Below are 23,454 nucleotides of genomic sequence, written 5' to 3'. Positions count from 1 at the left end.
TTATATTCATGTAGTGATCATGACATTTGAGGGCGCTCTAAGATTTACGAAACATAGCAGAACAATATGGGATCTGGTATTATTGCATATCATTCAAATTAGAAGACTACCTCGTGTGCTGTGATACCATTCTGCAATGTTTGGTGTCTAGTCTTCAAGCGGATCATCATTTTTTAGGTAAATCACTCTCATTTGCATATGCTAACACACTGCCATAGTCTATTTTGCGCTGTAGTTTGAGCTCTTGTGGCTAGCATCAGGAGGTAGTAAACAGTTCAAAAGATCGAGCTCTGAGAAGAGAGAAAGGAGTCGTCGCCGCGCACGAGCGCGGGTTTTGGACATATCAGGATGTGAAAGTTTGATACCATCATAGTCTGGAGAATACATATTTATATATAGAATCTAGGTCTTTGTGTCACTTTTAGATCCTGTCGTGTTACGCGAGTGCTGCCCCCAGAGAAGAGTTGGAAAAGCAGTGCATTGTTCATGTTTTCATTATTAATAACAAACCTCTTATTCTGTGGCTCAGGTGTATCATAAGCTAGCTTGCATACATATGGCTCTGACATGAGGACGACCCAAGCGATTAAAACAACAAAAACACGGAAACTTTGCATATTGCCCTAATAAAATATTCTTTTGTGTCTTATCATCAGAGATAGAAACCAAGGCGGTGTGTGGAGTCTGGACTGCTTCACAGTATTCAATTAAAAAAATGACTTGATTCAACCAAAACATAAGAAATCAAAAACAGATCTTACTCAACTGTTGTTGCTTAAATCGCTTTAGATGGCAAGCGAATACAAGCATTATTAATAATATAACATATTGTAGAAAAAGGCACTATGGGGGTCGTTTCTTTTTCATTTACCTAATTAGACATATGTAGAAATAGTTTGTTTTTCTTCACTGTAATTTTTGATAAATGTCAGCAGTGGAGCCATTGAGCACAATAACGTTACACAGTCCAGACTCCACATGGGGAGGAGTTCCACATACAGCCGACATGGTCCAAGAACCCAACAGACCCGAGCGATGTGACACACCCCCCCCTCCCCCTCCTCCCTCCAGTCACTGAGCGACCTTTGACCCCAAGCCAGTGATGTGCCTGCAGCACGGATTGGAACACACACACACACACACACATGCACACACGCACACCCACACACGCGCTGTCAGTCTCTCCCCGGCTGCAGACCCGCCCCCAGGGCCACATGCTGGCGGTGCACAGTGAGAACGATGTCAGAGTGAGCCCTATCATACCAGTAAGGTTTCTCTTTTTACGACAGACCCTGCGGCTCACCTACAGTCACACTTTATGCCAATGCCTCCTCATTAGACGCTCCTGAACCAAAAGGGGAATTATTTTAAGGACGAATGCGTTCCATCTCCACAGATCCATCAGTTCAGTTCCACATTACAGAATAGGATTTCAACTTTCTATCTTGGAGGTGTTGTGGGAGTTCTGGCACTGCGATAGGTCCCTACTAAAACTCCATGTGATGGCTAGCACTGTGACCTCGTCACACGTGCACTCTCCTGGTTGCACGTGATCCACAGGTATCTACTGGCAGGTTGAATAAAGTCCAAATGTACAGGACTTCTGCATTAAAATTAAACACTTTTATTGGACTACTGTTCATGTCCAGCAGAATATACTCCAACTGGACCTTTGTGTTGCCATAGAAACGTGTGAAAGGTCCCCCTCCCGCTGTCTGAGCAACTCTCACAAGAAGAGCGACACCGTTACACTTGAATGTTTCTGTAATGAGGATCGGAAATGATAGTTGTGGAAATCTCCTGGTAAAGATCGGAAGAAACTAAATCTCATTTTGAAAAATAAGACCAGTATCAGTAATGCTGAGCAGTGCTGTACTGAGATCGCTCTTCCCATCACAATTCTATATCTATACTCTGATTTATATAGGTCTCCACATACTATATGAATATAATCACCTTATGAAAACAATGCACATCACGTTTCCCAAACAGCCACTAACAAACAAAAAAAGAAGCAAAATAAGTACATTAAGACAAAAACAACCCCAAAATCATTACAAAATAAGAAAAAAAAACTTCAAGTACTATTAACAAAGTAGAAGTCCAGCTAGCAAGACTGTTCCGAAGAAAATAATGACTCTCCTCAGCTGTGTTCCTCTTCCTGCCAGCCTCTCTGGGGCCGCTCAGTGGCTGTACTGAGGAGAACAACAACAACAACAAAAAAACAACAAGGAAGCAAAAGACCTGGCTCAATAAACGGTTCCTCACAGTTTCTACAGGTCTCTGTGCGCAGCCTACATTGCGGTGGTAGGGAGGTGAGTGGGGGGGCTGGTGGCGACTCGCAGGACTCCCATTCGTCCGGAGGGAGCCTGTTGTTCTCCCTCCATCCAAATAGCTCACGTCTGATTGGCTGCCTGGAACAGGAGAGAACCACGTTGCATCATCCCAGGAGTGTGATGAGAGAATGCCCAAACATGTGTGACCCGGGTGCACAGCTACAAGGTTTTCACAATTGTTCAGAGAGGAGTGAGCCCTTCGCGACTTTTTTTTTGCAGAGGTTTGAAACTGCCCCCTCCCTCCCCCCATCTTCTCTCCTGGACATCGGCATCGTCAGAACTGTAATCCACAGAAGGTCGGTGGCGTTGGTCCGAGTGTGATTCCGAGCTAGTTTGACTCTGTCTTCCTGATCCTTGCTGGGGTTGGATTTATTCTCCCTCGGGGGAGGGGACCGGGGGGGCGGTCTTTTTGTCCCGCTCCGTCCCGACATCAGGGCTCCTGTTTGATGTAGTAGCTGCCCGAGCCGTTGCTCTCCTGGTCAGAGGTGCCCTGCGAGAAGGTGAACTCGTCCACCTCGGCCGATTCCTCCTTCATCCGCACGAGAGAGTCTGCAAACCAGGGAGGGAGAGAGAGAGCGGGGGGGGGGGGGGGGGGGGTGTTAAACTCAGCAAGGGACAAGATCGCCTTGGACAAACTGTCAGTGAAGATGGAAAAGAGCAAACATCCCCGTGGATCACGGGGTATGAACACGCCACACAGGAGCTAGCGTCGACCTCACCTGATTTGTGGGTTTGGTGGAGGTGGGTGCGGGGCCGGGGCCGGGAGGGGCCCTGGGCGGGGTAAGGGGGTGGACTCTGCTCCTCGTCCCCGGAGAAGCTGCTCCTCCTCCTGCCGGCCTGACTGAAGGGCCGCCGACCAACCGGAAGCTTCCTCTCTAGAAACATCAAGCCACACTCGGGTAAGCTAGCGGGGGGCTTATGACACACACGGGGGCTCAAGTCTACCAGAACGCAACACAAAGCGGAGAGCACCACTTTAGTTCACAGCAGTTATCTGAACAGACTGTCACACATGTACACAATGAGTAGAAAAGAGATCAAACACATGAAGTGAAACACAGCCATCTCTAAAGGGCATCATTTTAAAGTTTGCACACCCCAAAAAAGAAATCTCAATTTGTTTTAAATGATTTGGCACCATGGGCATCCACATAAAACGGCTTGTGTTGAGCAAAATAAATAGTTTAGAATTAGCTTCTGCGATCCCAAAAGATAAATATACATAAAAGAATGTTTGTCTGTGGGCACAGGTGAGTTTCTGCCTGAAGTCGGTGGCTCCCACTAAAAGCTTTTCTCTTCCCCCTGTTGGTGGTGTTACAAAATCTGCCATTTGGGCCATACATTGAATTAAGGAGGCAAACGAAAAGGAGAAGCGCCCCCCCCTCCCACGCCACAAGATGTGGAGGGGAATAAACCCACAGCACCAGGCGCACTCACTTTTCTTCTGGCCTTTGTACTGCTGGGCTTTTTTCTTCTGTTTGGGTACAGATTGAGGCATTTCTCTGTTACCTGAAAAAGAAAACACCACCGGACAGTAAACTACGGGCCATTTGAGACACAGACCTGTAGATGACAGAAGCTCCAGCCCAACCCACAAGGAGGGACAGATCGATGCCAAATGCAGGACCAGTATCCGCACACGCATCCACGGTAAAACGAAGCGGGAGATGAGGCATTCGTGCAGAAAACAAATAAAACAAGCGTTTATCTTGTTACAGAAACCACTGCTCCACCACAGATCCATTCCAACATGGGAGAACCAACCACTGCCCCCCCCCCCTTACCAACTCTCACCAAAAGGTATCCATTATTACAGAACTGTACCCACATCACAATTACCAACAGCAACCAACCATTATCCACCTTTACCAGCTAGATTACCAAACAGTATTCATCACAAACCATTATCAGCCACTATCGGCCATTACAAACAACGTCCATCAAGGGGACGACATGTCGCCCTTGTTCGAAATGGAAAAAAATATTCTAATGTAAATACACTCATCAAGTCATCAAAAAACTATCCTTCAATTCCAATTAATTAGTAAATTAATTTGTTTTACTTTGATTGGAAGTTTGGGGGGGAACGTTTAATGGATTAATCACATGTACCGGCGCCGTTAATGGGACAGATCTCAGATCTCCCTCCGGAGCGCCGCGTTGAAACGGTGACAGCAGAAAACTAGAACCCTTCAGATCTGAGGCAGACGTGGAAAACCTGCACGGCGGTCACGCCATCGGGTGGTATCTCACCTCACTAACTTAGACTCTTCGGTATTGTGTGGGTCAGGGTGTGTGTGTGTGTGTGTGTGGCCCTAATGGGGCCCCTTCTTACTCTGTGAGGCAGGGGGTTGCAGCTGGTAGCCCGTCAGCTGGCACCAGCCCACAGGGTAGAGGTCAGGGGACTCGCAGTCCACCCATTGGTCATATTCGTCCTCCCAGCCGTCAAAGTGGATCCTCAGTAGCCGGTGCACAATCCTCGTCACCGTGGCAACACACACCAGCCGTGGCTCCATCAGATCAACGGCCTCCAGCTTCATGCCTTGACGGAAACCGTGATTGGGAACCTCCTAGGAGAGTTACAAAAAAATTGAAGCACAAATGTCAGTGAGCTGGAGGCTCAAACAGTGGAGAAGGGCCACGAATGTAAGGAGAAGGAGGTGCTGATCACCTTAAAGATTATTAAATAATATTTTATTCATTTGCAATTGAATCAACTTTCCAGAATTTATCATTTTTCTAAAATAGACCCATTCGTTTCAGTTCACGTAAAAATAAACTGAGAACTGGACCCACAGTAGATTGAGAAACAAAAAACACTAAATGCTGGGCTCAACTCAAGAACGCAATTAATCAATCCGACAAAAGATCACGAACCCCTAAGACATGGCTGCATGCGGTTTATCCAAAAAGCAAAGTGCGATAAAACATCGACCAGCAGTGGATTCGCAAAGACCAATAAATTCATCAAATGGCCAATAGACAGATGGGCCTACCTAAAATACCTCTGGGAATCTGACACATCGGGAGCTGAACTCAAAGTTCTAGTGGTCATTGAATTGCTTTCAGTGCTCCGTTTACTTGCTGCTTATCTAATAACCAGAACAATGACACCAGAACACAAACTGAATGACAAGATCTCAACACAAAAACAGTGGCGAAACCAGCCTACCTTGTTAAAGAGCTTGACAGGAGCAGCTATTGAACCTGTTTCTCTGAGGTAGTCAAACCATTTAAATGGCAGTTTAGTGTACCCTGGGGAACAGAGTCAGTGATGAGACCAGAACATTATGAAATCAAATGCAAGAAGATCTTATCAAGCCACTTCTAACCATCAACTTCCCCTTACGAGACATGGTGTTCAAATGTGGTACAGTACAGAGGCTATGGAAGATTTAAAGCACTTAAATAAAAATGCAAAAAGTCTATCAGGAGGCACATTATTCATGCAAAAACTGTGGTTTCAATGGTGGTTAACCAGCCGATCCATAAAGTGGACATTTAATAAAGTGCTGTAATTAAATACACTTTGTTTTATTTCAGTGTTGTGATGTGTATTTCATGGAGAAAAAAAAGTAGTGCAAATTTTATGGTTCAAATTTTGGATTGCGATTCATCCCATCATTTCTTTAGACTGCAATAATTCAAAAGTAGTGTATTGCACATAATAAACAAATAATGCGCTTTATACCGGCAGTATTCCTTAACACAGGTGCAGTGGGATTTGTTTTGTAAATCTCTGCTCCCACTAGGCGCTTCGCGGTCTTGACCCGCCCCCAAAGCTCTCATTGGTCAAGAAGCTTGATAACGCCGCTCAAAGCTAAAACTCATCAACATGGCACTCTCACTTTTGTGTCTGTACGTGTATTCAGAGTCAGTGGTCAAAAGAGTTTCAAAAAATAATATTAAAAGAAAAAAACTGTTTAAGTCTGCGTTAATTAATTGATGTGATTAACGTTAACATGACTAAAAGACAATTTAGATATAAAATCCTAATTTTCAATAATAGGCTAATACTAGCGGGCTTTGCTATTGAAAAAGTGCTAATAATATTTTTTCCCCCACAACAAATGCAGTAAATACATTAAAAAAAGGAAATTGAAAAATGTAACTTAATTTCTTGGTGTTTTCATTTAAGTATTTTAAATCTTCCATACATATTTCTTCCACTAAATGGCATCAAATCCATATTTACATTCATGGCGCAAGGCTCAGAGAAGCGCAGATGTACCTCGAGGGGGCGTGAGTTCTATCTCGTTGATTTCACAGAAGCCGACAGGGTAGATGGAGGGCGACGTGCCGTGGTAGCAGAACCAGTCTGATCCATCCACTGCCTCCGAACCATCAATCCCGATCATGAGGTACCCGTCTGCCAACACCTACCAACAACCACAACGGCTGAAGTCAGCCTGGTCCCAGCCCCCCCCCCCCCCCCACCGGCAGTATTTCATAACAACATGAACGGCGTCTCCAGGACAACACTTACCTTTCTTACAGTGGCTACACATATAGCTGAGAGGTTGAGGGGGTCAATGGCTTCTAACTTCATCCCATCTTTGAACCAATCCCCATTCTGGTCCACATCTTTCACCTGATACACATTCGGTAGAAGAAAGACCAATTCATAATATGAATGAATTAGGCATTGTATTTGAATGTCACAATAGTGACATCACAATGCAATGGGGGAAGTCTAAGGTGATGAGAGAGGCCCGAATGAGGGAAAATTCAGACAAAAATGCCGTCATCAGAAATGAAAACGATAAAAAAAGTAAAATGTTTTGGTTGAGATTTGGAAAATGATCTGAATTTAATACATACACAATATTTATGTTTAAGACATCACAGAAGGAAACACTCATTTTACCTCACACACCCATGTTAACTACTCATTCAAAATAAACTAAAATCACTAGACACGCTTTGTATGGTCTCAAACACCTACACTGGTTCACATTCTATAAGAATCATTTTTAAGCTACTCGCAACAACATTTTGAAAATGGTTTTTGCATTACCTTCTGGAAGAACAGTGCGGGGGCATCAGCTTGACCCTCAATTTTCTTTGTAATATCTGAAAATAATTTTGACAGAATAAAAGGCTTTCATTAATGTGTAAGCGCCTGAAACTACGAGTAATTTTACGCTAACTGAAGTTGGGGACGATGAGTAAGAAAACTCTGTATTAAACGTTCCCGGGTTCTAAATGAATGAAGACAGGTGTATTGGGAAGTTTCCACTGGTGTCACAATATTTAAAAACAACCTGGACCTTTGCTAGATTCTCCCAAACCTACCAGATCTTTTGAAGCGGTGGCCGATGCTGCGCGACCAGCCGATATTGTGGATGAGGGGGCTGTACATGTGGCACCAGAAGTCGTCTGACCCGTCCTGGCTCTCCTCGTACACCAGCCGGAGGCGACCACCGATGACCTGCTCCACCAGCGCCACCCGCGTCCGGCACAGGTAGTTCTTGTCCACCACCTCTACCCGCATCAGCTTCTTGAAGGGGAACTGCATGTTCTCGTGTACCTATGAAGGGAAAAGGGACACAGAAAGCACAGGACTAAAGGAGGGCACCGATTTAGTGGCACAAATCAACATTTAGAGTAACTTTGGTCAAACCCTTTCTGTCACCTTTATCAAGTTTAGAGACAAGAAATATATCCTCCACCAGCTGGCTGTGATATACGATACATATCAAAACGATATGGAGTCTCACCTTGGCATTAAAGTCAGGTGGCAGGGTTTTAGCTCCAGTGAGACGCTTCACAAGAAAGGCTTTCCAGTTCGAGTACTTATGCTGTATGCCTTGAGGAGGAATCACAAACACAAAACCGTCACTATAGCCACCATCCCACCCCCCTCACACACACTTCCCCTGTAGGACCGTGCACAGAATCGGCAAAACTCACTTTTTGGGGGTACGAGGGGTTTGCCGCTGGAGGCGCACCACCCCACCGGGTGCACTTCAGGGACGCAGAGGTCACACCAGAAGTCCTTCGTGGTGTCGTTGTCAAAGCCCTCGTAGCGCAGGAGAGCCTTGAACCCTGCGCAAGCACACAGAACACACAGGATTGGACGGCTCGCTCCAACCCGAGAGAGGGCAGGCGTCAAACGGACGCCCACTCACTGGATTCTTCTCCACCACATGGTGTCCATCAGGTGAGGTCTGTTCTATGGTCCTGACATGTAGGTGAAACTCAGCTTTAAGTGAATGTGGGCGACAAGTCATGAGAATGCTTAGAATAATAAAACGCACTTCACTCAATCTGCATATGAAACCCCATGAAATCATAAGCTCAGAAAATATGATTGTTTTGTATAGCTTGTCCGCTCCATATCCCATGAAGCGCAGGCACCACTACACTGTACGAGATGCCTGGAAGAATCCAACAGTGAATACAAGACCCCAGTTGTCTGAGATAAAGGGAGTCTTCACCAGACAGTAGTAGTACCAGTAGAACAGCAGTAGAGCTGCAATGGACGTTTTCTTTATTTCATCACCTAATAAGTATTTAGCAACGTTCAACTACAACAAAACACAGCATTATATATACACAGGAGGAATGATAAAGTAACCAACATTACTTCCAACGCACCCGTGAGCATGAGACTATTTTGTTGAAATTCTATTCTGGCTCTGTTCTCTAAGGATCCCACTAACTGTACTGTTACAATGTGGGTGGCATGTGCAAATAAAAGACCGTTCCTTTACGCCACACGGCACCGGGGGAAAGAGAACACCCTTCATTTGTACGACCCACCATGCAACGAGGCAAACTGGCCAAAGTAATTCAAAGATTTCAGTCAGATCTTTGTCTAAATGATGCACATTGTGTCACAGGACTCTGTATACAACATTTTCATATTGGAAGAATATTCCTATTGGAATTGTGATAACAATTAAAACCCAATCAGACAGTCAAACATATTAATCCACAGAAAAATCGCAAAAAAGTAGACCGAAAATACTAACAATTATGATACATTTAGGTGGAATCATCCTTTGACAAAATATCCTTTAGCTATGACAGGAAGTCTGGTCTTACCAGCTAGCTTGATGATTTCTGCTATCCAGTACACCTTAGTGGAGAGGTTGGTATCAGAGTTGTTCACTTCAATCCTCACTCCTTCTTCTATGTCTCCCCAGCATGTCCCCATAGGGGCCTGGAACCCACAGGGAAAATGGGGAGTCTTTAAGTTGGGGAAGCAAGGGATTAGGGGTTTGCCACCAACCAAAGTCTGGTTTTCACTTACATGCTTGAAACAGCTGACTGGAGCTCCGGTCGTGTTATTGCTACAGATGTACCGACCCCAGTCAAAGCTCTCTGCAGGGACCACTGACGAACAACAAGGCACAGTGTAAAGCTGGAGTATATCAAAACAAAGCACCACTGTTTACTGCTTTTTGATAACATACCAGCTTTTGACTTGGGCTGGTTCTGCTGACTTGCTTGGTACTGAGCGTAAGCAGCCAACTTAGCCATAAGAGGCTGTTTCTGTAAGACTTTGGCCTTTTTTGTTGGTGGTTTGCCCTTGCAAAATCAAAAAGATATAAATATTAGTGCAATCTTTAGCTTAATCTGACGTTTTTGAGGGAGGCCTGACAAGGCACTTACCTGGAGTCTTGCCAAGATGCTGGCTTTTTTGGAATTCGAGGAATAACTCCGGGAACACGACACACTGCAAAAGCGCTTAGTTTTTGAGTAAAAGGCATCTCGCACTCCGACCATCCCGCACATCTCACAAGTGGCTGTGAAACAGAGACCAAAAGACACATGTATTCTGTTAAAAGGATCCAAGATTATCGTATTATATTTCAAAACACAAGTTCCCAACACGTTCCCTTGTACTGACCCATTCCAGCCTTGCCGTCAGGGTACGTGTAGACCTGACCATTGTTCTTGATGATGGGCAGACTTGCAGGGATGGACGGCACCACCTCATCCTCGCTGTCTTCTGAGCTGGAGCTGCTGGTGGACTCCTCGCTGCAGCTGTCGTAGCCATCAAACATCCCGAAGGAGTCTCTCCGCTTACGCTCTGAACGTGGGGTGCGTTCCGCCTTTAAAGCAAAGCAGGTTTCACAAGATATCTGAATATAATATTATAAAGGCAGCAAGTGTAACAGTTATCTTTAATAATAATAATTCACCTTGTGATTCTGATGACGTTTATTGTCGGGTGAATGAAATATTGAGAATATCCACCACCAGTGAAAGCAACATTTTGAAATGTCTTGTTAGGCCCATCAACCGCCTCAAGCCCAAATACATTCAGCTCTGTGTCATTAACCCTAAGGAAGCCAACACACATTTGCAATCAAGCGAAAGGACCAGTGGCCTTTTTGTCAGGTTTACCTAGCAACGTTTGCACATATTAAAGTATGCCTAAATATGCCATCTGCAAATGTGAACTAGAATCACGGCTGTGGAGGCCAATGAGAAATTCATGTTTAACACATAAGAATATGTTGCAATTCTTAATTTAGGATTAATTGTAATCACAGAAAAAAAAATTGAAAATGCAACACGTTTCGCTGGTAGAATGATCCGGAACAGTGCTATGAAATGTTTATTTTGACACAGCTGGTCTACTTCCTCCTCCGAGCAGCGCATCCGAACTGGCGGCGATAACAAACATCTTTTTGGAAACAATTCTAAAAGCTAAAAAAGCAATGCACCAGCCAGGAAAGACATGCTACGCTGAATTTAAGCTGCACAAAATAGAAAAGCCAGCTGCTACATTCGCTAAAATTAGGGGGGGCCTTATTGCAAAATAGCTCCTATTGCTAACTAGCGTTAGCGCAGCTAGCTAGCGGAAACCTGTTTATCCAGTTCTATCCACAAAGGCAAACCACCGTTTTCAATTGCTTAACAAATATACACTTACACGTACGTTGTTAATACCAGCGCGATGTTACTTTATTGCTATATTAGAACTTCTTTGGAACACTTGCTAATACCATAATACCCACCAGCTAGCCACCAAACAGATAACAACAAAGGAGTAGCGCTAGCCTACTAGCAGCAAATCCTCTGTGTAATCGGAGGCTCGCGGCCGTAAAATGTTTTGAATTCACTTACCAAATCCCTTGTGTCCTCCATCAGCCCTTCATATAGATAACGTTCTAGGTAACTGCGCCTCCCAGTGCAAAGAAAACCCCAAGGCTGGGGGTAAATGTTGGCTGTGAAATACCAAAGTCTAAATGAATACTACCAAGCAGGATATCAACAAATTACTTTGATGCCTCTGCGCATGCGCGAACGTAACCCACTTTCATGCAATTGGTCGATTGGGAATGGAGGTCATCGACCCACTCAGAAACAAAACAGTGGACTCGGCAACGGAAATGAATGAACGCTCCTCTCTTTAATGGTCATGGGCAGAAATAGAATACAACTTGTCCATATCGCTCGTGTCAAACCAACACATATATGAATAGAAGGGATATTAATGCTGAAAGTGGTTTTATAATGAAGCCACTTTTATCCATTTCATATAACTGTCTAACATTTAGGCTATATGAAAAAGGAGGATTAGAAATAACCAAACCTTCATGTGTCTGGTAAAGGCAGCGGTCGGGTAAAAGTCTTGCTCCTTCAAATATATTCTCACAGGGTTAGGGTTAACCCACACACACCCACACACGCACACACAAATCGTATCAAAGTAAGACACAGACAATTCTTGTGACATAAAATAAATCCTTTATCATATATAGTGCAGTCTTTCACAAATCTGAAGGTAAACCTCTACTTGTTCCTGTCCTTTGATAATGGTACAATATATGCAACATTTTTATATTGAACAAAATTGAGCAAATGTAATAATACTGTATGGTTTCATTTAAATGGATAGCCAGATATACATACAAGTTAATAAAAAAATAGACATATTTAGCTAACAAACTCAAACTCCTCACAGTGCTTTTTTCAAAAATAATACTGGCTTTCTGTTTTGTTCCTCTCGTCGTTTCTTGAACCAAACTATAATAACGTATTCAAGCAAAGCTGCGTGAACATGAAGGTAAAACATAACGGTTGTAACAACAACAAAGTGAATATGGCTGAATAAACTGTCGCTAAGGCTTCACAATGAGGATTAATGTGGTCGAGTTCAGGTCAAACAAGGAGAAGACGCCACTCAGTGCTGGAAAACAAGAGGAGGAGAGGTCATTACTTTTATGGACATAGTGGTTCATGAATCCATTTTTTAGAGAAAGTTCAAGCCCATCCAGTCAAGGACTAAGAAACATAAGAAACAATACCGTTGGAATCTCTTCATGTCTTTGGTCTCAGAGTAGCTCGTCTTCTATAACGTCGTCGACGCTTCCTGAGATTGAAGCAGCTTCTGATGGACAAAGAGAAAACCCTCCAACTGATGGCAATTCAATAATGCTTAATGGTATTGCCTATTTAATTTAACTCAGCATGCTAAAAATGTTAGATTTGGAGCAATATACTTTGATAAAAGATCCAACTATTATTTCATTTGGACATATATTTTTAATGAAGGAATGAAATCAAAAGAGAAGTGGAGTCATTTGCTTATTGACTTCTATACATTCTGACATATTTCCTCCCCCTGTTGGTCATTAGAGAGATTGCAATTATGGGAGAACCAGAGGCTGCCACCTGGTTGTTATGTGTGTATCAGATGACCTATAACTGGGTAGAAGATTAGGGCCATATCTTCCCAAATCCACAAAGAATCCACCAAATATTAAGTGCAGGAGGGAAATGGAAGTTACTGAACTCACCCGACAAGCTGATGCAGGAGAGACTTAGCTCAGATGACGCTCCTATCACGTCGTCCTATAGGAGGACAAGACATGAATATGAGATACCGTTTGATGAAAGAACTGAAAGGCCTAGTATGGACTCAATAGGGCTGCTGCAACCGCTGCCTTGTGTTCTGTAAGGGCACGTTTGGGGTATTTTGTCAACATCTGCTTCATCTAATAAGATGTCACTTGGTTTATCTCACATCAGTCGTCAAGCCAATGAATTAAATTATTTGTTATCATAAAAACTTTAGGGCTGTCAACATAAACACACTAATCTATGAATAATGCAACTAAATATTTTAACGTAGTTAACTTTGGTTGATTTCCGGTCAACCGGAAGTTGACCACAGAAACAAAACGGCCGCTAGTTACATCACGATGGAGAGAGCTTTTTGGATTGGAAGTAAAATAAAACAGGCGCAACATGCAGCGAAGAATTGTTCAGAGGATACACTCCATGTGTCAAACAGAAGGGGGGTGAGTGGCAACCGTACCACTTAAATCACTGCTAGGCTAAGCTAGCTGCTAGGCTACTTCCATCTCAACATGTAACGTTACCCCGCGCGGCACACAGTCTGCAGAGGACCACCACTGTGTCCCTAAAAGTCCTGGCTAAATGTGAGGGGATTGTTGGCACTTTAAATACAAGTGTGCAATTGAAAAAAAACAGCTATTGTTTTCGCGTGGCGCTTGCAGCAGCGTGGCAGAGAGCACCAGAGTAACTCCCCCATTTGCCTAACTAATAGCAGAGAGCCGAGAGCAGTTACTGGTTAAACCCTTCCGTCACCAGTGTTCATGAGGCCAATGAGGTGGTCAGTGAATTACCAGCATCCTCTGCAGACAGCCCAGGTCTCCGACCTCGCTCCTCCCGTTCCCCGCCTCCTGAAAGGGCAATGCGTGGCCCCGCCGGACCAGCTCCTCGCCAATGTCTACGCTCTGGGAGAGGCAGTTGTTTTGTCACCGATGAATGACAGATGAAGGACACACACACACACACACACGAAGAAAAGCCTGCAGCTGACCTTTCCCTCGTTGTTGTCGCAGAGCTTGACGCTGGGCCAGGAGGAGATGTCCGAGTGGGAGTAGCTGCAGAGTTTGGCCTGCAGGGGTCTCCAAGAGGCGCAGTACGTCAGCTGCTCAAAGTCGTCCAGAGCCGCCTCAGTCCACACCTCGCCTAACCAATCATTTAGAGGAAATAATAAAAAGGCAAAGCAATCATTTTTATTTACATTTTAAACCCTTTTCTTAATTACAGGGGTGTACGATACATTTTTTAGGACGAGGGCTTTTACCTTTTGCTCTCACTCCTGCTAAGCTGCACTCAATGGCTTGGAATGGTAAGCTGAGGAAGTCACTCCTGAAATATCCACATGGCGAAGGCAATTAATATCTCAGCTGGGATTAGACATTTATTGAAAATTTCACTAAAATGCTAATATTGCCTTTGGCCATTTTTAAATCGCAGGAGGTGTTATTTGAGGTGAAATGTGTGGTTGTATGTGTGGTTTGGTAAATCAAGGCCTTAAAAAATGGCTTTTAGTTTTCACAATGTTCTCAACGAATGAAACAAATATAGACAAAGAGACAGACCACTGGAAGTACCGCAAGAGTCCACAGACGTACCTCATACGGCACAGGCGGTCTCTGGGAAGCTCCCCGTTGTCCCCAAAGTCGACGTAGTAAAGGTCCACCAGTCCGGAGACCAGCACTCCCAGCACCCTGGCCCTATTCCATGTGCTGTGATCGTGGTACGGTGCGGCCACGATGTCACCCACCACGATGGTCTCCACCCTCTGCAGGTGTACCACAGAAATTGGAATTTGTGTTGACACTTTGTACTACTGTAAAAACAATGGCAAGTTTAATATATTAATGGATTCACGTTTAATCTGGGGGTAAATGTATGCAATACGTCCCATATCTTGGGGGGTCTTAACAAGAAGTTTAAATGTTGGAGTCAGCAGGGTTGGTTTTCTGTCAGCATTAAAAGCGTGCTGACGTAGCTATTAGCAGCTGCTGTTTGCGATGCACCAGTGGCACTTTGATTACTCACACCGATCGGTAACCAACGATTGGAGTGAGGATACGATCAAACTATAATGAATTCTAAAAAGTTTGAGCTACTCAGAGCAGCTGATCATTGTAAGATTTTCAGTACTCATCCGTTTGCCTTCTTGTCTGCGCTTTGTTTCTTCCTCTGTTTCCCCACAAACAATTTCCAACAATGAAAGCATAAAAACATTAATAAAGATATAGAGTGCATCCGGATTTTATTAACAGCTGTTGCACAATAATTTGTTGGAGCACCTTGGGCAGGAATAACAGCCTTAAGTATTTTTGTGCATGATGCAATAAGCACAGCAGACCTATTTTTGGGGAATTTCGCCCATTCTTCTTTGCAGAGCCTCTCAAGCTGCATCTTGTTGGATGGGGAGAGTCTGTGCACAGACATTTTCAGAAATGTTGTGTCAATCTGGGCTCTGGGTGGGCCATAAGTATTCCTGTGAATACTTATGTACATGTTATTCTTTCGGGGGGGGGATATTCATTTGACATATAAATGAATTTTAGTCTATTTTAGTCTATTTTCAAAAGTGGAGGCGGGGCTTAGGCAGTGCCTCCACACGCAGAGCGGACACTGAGAGGGGAAAGGGAATGCGTGAACCCACTGCGTTATGAAGTGTTTTTTTTATGACAGCTACAGACAATTGGGTTTCAAATGGACTTGGTTACGAAGCTGCAATCTTCAGCTTCGGGGTGGGAACATTTGGGCTTTAAGCCAAATGAGCTAGGAGAGCCAATGAGTGAACGAGCCGGTACGTCGACTTTGGTTAAAAACAGTGGCAACGGAAAACAAGCAACACAACTGAGCTAAAATCTCACCTATAACAACAACCATGCGCCCTGTCTTTCAACCTGAACTACTAGTGGTCCCTCCGTACTGCTCGTTCGCCTCTTTGGCCGGGAGGAACGCAGGGAGGCCGGCTATGGAGCGCGTCGCCCTGCCGGCAGTTGAAGCCCCCGGGTAAACCTCCCTGGCTGCCGCGGTTTCCTTGGACCGCATTACACCAAGCACCAATAATTTATCGCAAATAATGTTGGTTCAATAATTGCACAACACAAAGCCCTAGAAAGGCTTTTCTTATTTCTTAATAAAACATTTTGTGAAGTTTGGTCTGCATTTGGTGCGGGGAGTTGTCCTTACTGCGGGGCTGCCACTGCTGTAGAAGCGGGTCATCTCCTCTGTCAGTTTGTCCAGCTGGAGGGAACGGACTCCCAGGATCTGGATCCAAAAGTGGTTGGGGTTCTCCGATGCAGAAACATAAACCTCTAGATGTTCGTCGGGCTGGAAGCTCAGGTCTGGGCTGGGAACTGGACCAAAGAGAGGAGAAGGAAAAAAAATAACTCATATGATACGGATCGTCTCTATCCGTCGACTATAGAGATGGCCAACTCACTCTCGAACTTCGAAATTTCAGAAAGAGAATCTGTGGACTCCTCCTCCTCCTCCTCCTCCTCCTCCTCCTCATCATCCACCTCCTCCTCGTGCTCCTCCTGCTGCTGCTGCTGCTGCTCCTCTTTTTTGGATGTGTTGGTGATTTTAACCTGCTCCATCTGGGAAAAAACACTCTGTGGTTCTCCTGCGGTGCTATTGACTTGGATGAGGCCGTTCCTCTGGGTCTGAGGGTAAGGCCCGTTGTTGTTGTTGTAGTTGGAGCCCACTGGGGCTTCGGTCTCTGTGCCGTCGGTCCGCTGATCCACAGCCGTATGGCCCCGTTTCTGCCGCAGGGCAGATGACTGCGAGATCTTTGTCCTCACCACTGCGTCCTCTCTGACCTTTTCTAGAATCAGCTCCTGCGTACAGATGGTAGAAATAGGAGATAGAGTTACGCATTGCAGGTGGACAGACTGCGTGAGTGAATCCTACCCACCTTGGCCTGTTCCACCTCCTGCTTGGTCCCTGTGATGGTCACGCTGCCCTTGGCCCCGGGGGCAAGGGTCTTCTCTTTGGAACATGTTACTTTGGCCCCCGTTGTCCTGGTGATCAGTTTCAGACTCTCTCCGCCGCGGCCTGTGAGACATTCACACACAGCGTTAGTCAAACAGCACATGTAGCTAAAACCAAATACATATTGTTGTTACTATTAACAAATCCCATAGCAGAACAAAACGATAAACGGATAGATCCTTGGAGCAGCTTGTAAAAAGGAAAGTTAAAAGAAGCACATATACTGTAAATACCTATTATACGACCAAACGAGGTCTGAGGAACTTCCAAGGCCTCGACCACAGGCCTGCAGTCAGTGACCAGGGTCTCCAGGACGCAGCGGGCCAGCAGCACCTGCTCCTGAGAGCCCTGCAGCAGGAAGCACACGGTCGCCGTGGACCCAGGCTCCGGCACAATCCTCAATTGTGCTCCAGACTCCTGGGCCACCTGAGAGGGGCAGATACCCGGAGAGCAGAGTTAGGTCGACCCCCCTCCTGCACGCCTTCCTTCTTTTACCTTCTGGACTGTTGATTGGACAACACAAGCTTTGGAATAGCTCACCTTGGCAACTGAGAATTGATTGATTGATTGGTTGGTCAACTTTTTCCTCAAAATTTGAGAAATTCTTTATATCACTTCATAATTCTTCATGAGATGAAAAGGATTGAAATTTTATTTTGCATACTTTGGTAACTTCACTATGTCTGGTTTGCCGTATTTACTGATAACACTTTTTAGCAAATGAGTTATACGAGTATGTAATTCTGGAGACGCATTATCCCGCTGAAGTCGACTGCTTACTTTGCAATATATTACATTTTCTCATTCCCAATCCAAACCTTTGACTGGTACTGTACATTAACATCATATTCTTAATGTTAACAAACAACAAATGTTAGTGCTATCTGGCCCAAAAGCACAGTTGACAACTGTTGCCTTTCTTAGCAAAAAAAAACGTTTTGTGGACGTTAATAGTATGATCCAGTTGAACGCATAGTGATGAGATGGGATGATGGGAAAAAACATCCTCCGACTGTGTGCTACTTTATTAAATTGAAATATAAAACATATTGTGGTTTATAACACGGGGTAGATGAAATCCAGCGTTCTGATTGGTCGAGAGCGAGTCACGGGGGGTGCATTATTCAGCAATAATGTACGGTTGCTGTTCACATTGACCCAAGTGTTCCACATCACACAAATTATCGTTTTGACAATTAAGGTGGACGTCATGAGCGATGAATGAATGAGATGGTGCAGGACCCAATGATGTTTCCTCTAGACTGATGAAATGTGATACAAAATGTTCATAATTGAATGAGAACATGTGGTACTGTATATGATACAAAAATGTAATCTGTGTGTTTCTAAAGAAATGCATTTTTTTCTGTAATTGATTTGTCTTCCGTTTATTTTTACAGCTACTTACCGTGTCCAGAAATGTGGCTTGGTATCTGGATAGGTTCCTATAAACCTCTACTGGAAGAGTCACCTTGGAAGCCTCAGTGTTTGGCTCCTGACAAGCTGATGGCAAAATGGACACGACAGTCAAGTCCCGGATAAATCATTAGAACATTTTAAAAACTCATACAATCATGTATAAGCGCTCATGTTGCTCATCCGGCGTCGCGTCTCAGGGGCAACAGCTGCAGCAGGGGACGTCAAACATCCTTTACCCGGACCACAGCAAGCTGCTATGGGGGAATCAATGGAGATCCGCAGTCCCCCTGTACTGTAAACCCTCCTCCCCCCCCAGTGGTGCCACGATATACGTGGCATTGGCAGGTGCCTTTTTCAGAAGGTCAAAAACCGATCCCCTCTGAATAACGACATCAATCATATGAACGGCATGTCAGTAGCGGTGATCGGCATGAGGCACTCATGAACGCTAATGCTTCACCACTCCACCAACATCAATGATTCATAGCAGTGTATTTTCCCTCTTGATCTCAACATGTGTTTTGAATACAACCAATGCTACATTTTCCAACATAGCTCAAGTAAAAAAAAAAAAGAACCTGCCACTGCCACTTTCTATCTTGGCGTCACACCTTCGCCCAAGTTTGATATCCTTTCCATGCAGGCCAACCCCCACCGGAACCGACTCCAACTCTCCCTCCATGATCCTTGACCGAGTTTAGAGCTGGTCCGTTGTTCCGCAACCAGGACAAAAACCGCGGTGTTCCTCTTCAATCCTGGGTTCGACTTTTGGCCGAACCCTCCTTTATTTTACCAGGGAGGCGGAGTAGTGTGATACCACCACCCCAGTCTGCCACTCCTGAGCGCTGTATCTCCATCAATCCCCGGGACTTTGCCACTGCAGAGTTGTTTCATTACCTAATTACCTGACTTCTAGCAAATTGATGATGATCCCTCCTCCGCCCCCAAAAGTGCTCTTTCCAACCCCCAACAACCTCCTCAGTTGCAGTCAACAGGATCCCATCCTTACGGTGCACAGCTTGGATGATTCCCAGTTTCCCCCTCCTGAGGTGCCGGATAGTCTTCCAGATTTCTCCGAACTCCACCCATACTTGTTGATTTTCCTTCTCAACACCCCCCGGGTGGAAAGGCTGAATACTCTGAACTACTGTTTGGTGCATACGGACATAATAGTCAGAGTTCGGCCAACCCCATGACCCAAAGGCGTCCTGTCTGTCACCGTCACCCATGTAGCAGAACACCAGACCCCATCGGTTTCCCCTACGGCTGACTGTGCATAAGCTAAAATACACAAATATAGAGAAATCAGTCCGTTAGAATGGCACAGTAGCTTTTCCCTCGGCGGACACTCACCGGGGCTGGCGCTGCTTATGTGGCGGTAGACAATGTAGCCGACGGTGACCCCGACGGAGAGCCCAGCAGCCAGAGCCACCATTTTTCCAGAGCTCAGGGTGTTCTTATGTCCTTCCATCACTGCATCCATGACACACCGTGCCCCCAGCGGTATGCTCCACCTGAAACACAAAGATGACAATAGTCTCCTTCCCACATGTCCTGCAAGACACCAGTTACTTTCCTTCCACGTCGGGTCTTACCGACTCCTGCCTACAACATGACTCTACAAAGAATCAAGGGAAATGCAATCAGAATGCACTAAATGGTGTCATGTGCAGTCCCCATTGATGTGGTGGCCTGCTGGGACACAGTCATGCAGCACGAAGCTCGAAGCATTAGCCAGCCTGGCAATTAAACATACCTGTTCCCAAACATACCTGCAGACCCCTTAAGGATTGGATTTCTCTGTAAAACTCAGACTTTTATGAAAAGGTGTTTTTTTTTTACCCTCATTTCTTTGGCTAGACTGGGTATATTTAACTGTTAGTAATAGTAACCAGATAACACAGATGATATTATAAAAGGGATTGTTCACTGCTTAAGTAGTTTGGGTTTTCCAATACCAGTGCTTCATCAATACGCTGCTGTCATGTGGAAGGCAACACTGGGCTGGACTTTTTGAAAATTAAAAAGATAATTTATTATTTGAATACTAAATTGTGCACCAGCAACTTAGTAATATACACTCACCGGCCACTATTGGCTTCGCCTGTTGCTTGTACCAATTGCTTGTTAACACAAATAGCTAATTAGCCAATCGCATGGCTGCAACTCAATGCCTTAAGGCATGTAGACGTGGTCAAGACAACATACTGAAGTTCAAACCGAGCATCAGAATGGGGAAGAAAGGGGATTAAGGCAGTTCTGAGGGCAAAACAAGGTCCAACATTCTAATAGCAAAGTGTACCTAATAAAGTGTCCAGTGAGTGTATATCGTGAGCAACCACAATTTAAATAAGTGTATCGGCCCCACTGATACCTGATCCAGATATTTGGGTTAGCATCTGGATCGGTGCACAATAGTTATTTAAGTAAGTATTTATTCTTAATATTATTGTTTAATTTCTTAGGTTGATATATTAAGATAGATTTTTCTGTTTTTCTAGTCAATTTAGTTTAATCATCATTCGTCACTAAGTATGCATAGTTTGGTTAATTGTTGGGTTTATAATTAATTGGGTAATACTGTGGGCACCTGGAGGTTATTTAAGGGCATAGCCAGGTATAGGACCAGCATGCACCTGGGTGACACGAGTCAGTTATATTTTGTCAGGTTGTTTGTTAAGAGCGCTTGAAGGATTTAACATGTTTGGCTTAGATCTTGAAAAGATCACAAAAACATCTGTTTTATAAAGAACAATGTATTGGACTCTATAGAGTAGACATTCTATTTGCGACTGCATGATAAGAGTTTAATGGTGAAACTTGTTACAGTAGGGATTAGGTTATATAATTGAGATGGTTTCCACAAATCAGTGCCCTGTGAGGGTTGCTGGTTTAGTTTGAGACCTGGAGGTCCCTGTGAGAAGCCAGTAAGAGATTCTTAAGATGTAGCCTGTCTCTTCTTCAAACTACATCACTTGCAAAAATAATTTGCTGGCAAAAAAACATGCAGAGAATGAAAAATATGCACGCACACACACAGAGAAGCATTAAGAATACATGTGCACACACAAATGCACCAAGCCAAACTGCAGCTGTTGTGACCTCCGACCTCTGGACAGAGTGGTGCACTGCGAGCTGCTGCACAAGTTGCACACCATTTAGCTCGGTTGGGCGACCTCCAGCCATTTCATTAATCACTGAACACTGACCACCAAATGTTTGCAAAGCTTTAAGAGAGATCCTGATAAAAATAAATAAAACACACACACACACACACACACACCACTGGAGGTGAACCAACAGCGATGAGCACTGAGATGACGCGGGGCCGAGGGTCATGCAAGACGCCTGTCTCACTGGGAGAAGAGGGCCCTGGGACAGTAGTTGAGAAACACGTGGGACTTGGACACTCCAACGTCCATCTCGGAAAGAATCGGGACTAAAAGATAGAATTCTTCTCCAATGTCGGCTGTGTGTTTTAGTCTGTGTTTGTTTACATCCACGTTCAAGACTACTGACGAGACAAGGAGAACAGTTTTCAGCAACATTTAGTGAGGATACAATCAGAAAACATTAGTTCATCAGAAACCCACTTGGTTTTACTTATTGCAGATGTGCAAGCGTCTGTAAAAGTATCACTTTTAGACCGGATACTGGTTTAAAATTGCAATTTCAAGAGTTTCATGAAATAACCGGAGACTTTACTGAACGTTAAACCGCAGATCGTTGGAATCAAATCCCAAATGTCATAACTTAAGTGCATTGTGATGCTCGGTGCCGCCCCCAACGCGTTGTGTTTTAGAAGAAAAAGCCTCGAAGTTGAAAACCAAACGGACATCCGTAACGTTAATGTCATCGGTCACATTACATCAAATGCGCAATATTTGAGAGAATCGTGTTTAACGTAACGTTAAATGTTGTGATTTTCAAACATTGCACCGTAAGAACAGAATGCGGTTTCGCCTTCTGACGGGACGTCACAACGACCGCAAACACACCTCTAAGCTAGCATTAGCATTAGCTGCTGGTTGACATATGCAAGCGAGTCAAACATTTAGAAAAACGGCACACGCAGGGACCACTAATGTTTCAGCCTTTGTCTCTCGACAACGTCTAATGTCATTCAAAATGAACAGGAAATACGCGTTATAATATGAGACTTACAGACACCGTGCTCGCTTTCGAATCGACCCCGAATGCCACTCCTGTCAAGCTACAAGTAGACCGGAAACTATGCCTAACTTACATTCACATGTGCGGTTCAAACGCTACGCGTGTGTATAAATAACAGCAGTCTGGCGCAGAAAATATGTGGAACAGCTATGTATGGCTGCTGTCACTCATCAGACCCCGCCGAAAACAGTTCACTTTCATTTTTCAAAGTGTGTGACTGCCACCGAAATACCGACATTCATCTATTTACGCTGAAAGGTGAACCGGAAGTCGGTCTTAAATTCCAACTGCTTTACACGGGCCAGTTCATCATGCCCATAGATGCCTACACGTGCACTACTACAACAACAGGGAATAGCGCGTGAGTCGTAACATATCCGGGGATGGGACGATTATTTTAGGAAAATAGTATTTAACATTTTACAACTATTTAATGTGTATATACAGTGTTACATCCATGTTTATCTTTTGAATAATCGGCGGAAATATGAATAATATGAATATGAATAATACAGGTGACAGATGTATTGGATAAAAAAAAAAGAGAATTAATTACATTTAATGATTGTAGGGGTCACAATTGCTGAGCTGCATCCATAGTTTTGCATAGTAATGCAACTTATGTGCTCAAAACATTTGGTTTAAAAAATGCTTTTCATCATTTTGCATATAGTTTGTTTTAAGCATTTGCTGACAGGTGTTGATATGACAACATGTGTGTGCGTTGGGA

The 23,454-nt window shown here is 44.3% G+C and overlaps 2 protein-coding genes across 5 annotated transcripts; both read right to left on the bottom strand.

Moving 5' to 3' along the window:
- Positions 1–11,928, bottom strand: mbtd1 (mbt domain containing 1). 2 transcript variants are annotated; one of them, XM_062559986.1, is made up of 17 exons: positions 11,421–11,928; positions 10,195–10,399; positions 9,957–10,090; positions 9,758–9,872; positions 9,595–9,677; positions 9,387–9,504; positions 8,250–8,384; positions 8,057–8,145; positions 7,632–7,866; positions 7,354–7,409; positions 6,823–6,927; positions 6,568–6,715; positions 5,509–5,591; positions 4,672–4,906; positions 3,774–3,845; positions 3,056–3,277; positions 1–2,885 (listed from the first exon to the last, which is right to left on the bottom strand). In XM_062559986.1, exons 1-17 carry the CDS (start codon positions 11,439–11,441, stop codon positions 2,767–2,769), a joined length of 2,175 nt encoding a protein of 724 aa, XP_062415970.1. In that variant the 5' UTR covers positions 11,442–11,928; the 3' UTR covers positions 1–2,766. The 2 variants fall into 2 exon arrangements, with proteins under 2 accessions (XP_062415970.1, XP_037319400.1); XM_037463503.2 differs by having other exon boundaries at positions 3,056–3,211.
- A 96-nt stretch (positions 11,929–12,024) lies between these two features.
- Positions 12,025–22,865, bottom strand: tdrkh (tudor and KH domain containing). Of its 3 annotated transcripts, none has more exons than XM_037463506.2 (14): positions 22,716–22,865; positions 19,905–20,065; positions 18,541–18,635; positions 17,366–17,558; positions 17,056–17,195; positions 16,582–16,978; positions 16,329–16,495; positions 14,747–14,916; positions 14,416–14,480; positions 14,146–14,297; positions 13,949–14,059; positions 13,097–13,151; positions 12,605–12,687; positions 12,025–12,486 (listed from the first exon to the last, which is right to left on the bottom strand). In XM_037463506.2, the coding sequence occupies exons 2-13, from the start codon at positions 20,032–20,034 to the stop codon at positions 12,632–12,634; spliced, it is 1,731 nt and encodes a 576-aa protein (XP_037319403.2). In that variant the 5' UTR covers positions 20,035–20,065; positions 22,716–22,865; the 3' UTR covers positions 12,025–12,486; positions 12,605–12,631. The 3 variants fall into 3 exon arrangements, with proteins under 3 accessions (XP_037319403.2, XP_037319402.2, XP_037319401.2); XM_037463505.2 differs by lacking the exon at positions 22,716–22,865 and adding an exon at positions 21,835–22,681; XM_037463504.2 differs by lacking the exon at positions 22,716–22,865 and adding an exon at positions 21,909–22,681.
- Between the last annotated feature and the right edge of the window lie 589 nt (positions 22,866–23,454).

This window comes from Pungitius pungitius, chromosome 21 (assembly GCF_949316345.1).
Source record: "Pungitius pungitius chromosome 21, fPunPun2.1, whole genome shotgun sequence".
Classification (NCBI taxonomy): domain Eukaryota; kingdom Metazoa; phylum Chordata; class Actinopteri; order Perciformes; family Gasterosteidae; genus Pungitius; species Pungitius pungitius.
The sequence above is the reverse complement of the archived record's forward strand: the minus strand, read 5'-3'. Positions and strand labels throughout refer to the sequence as shown.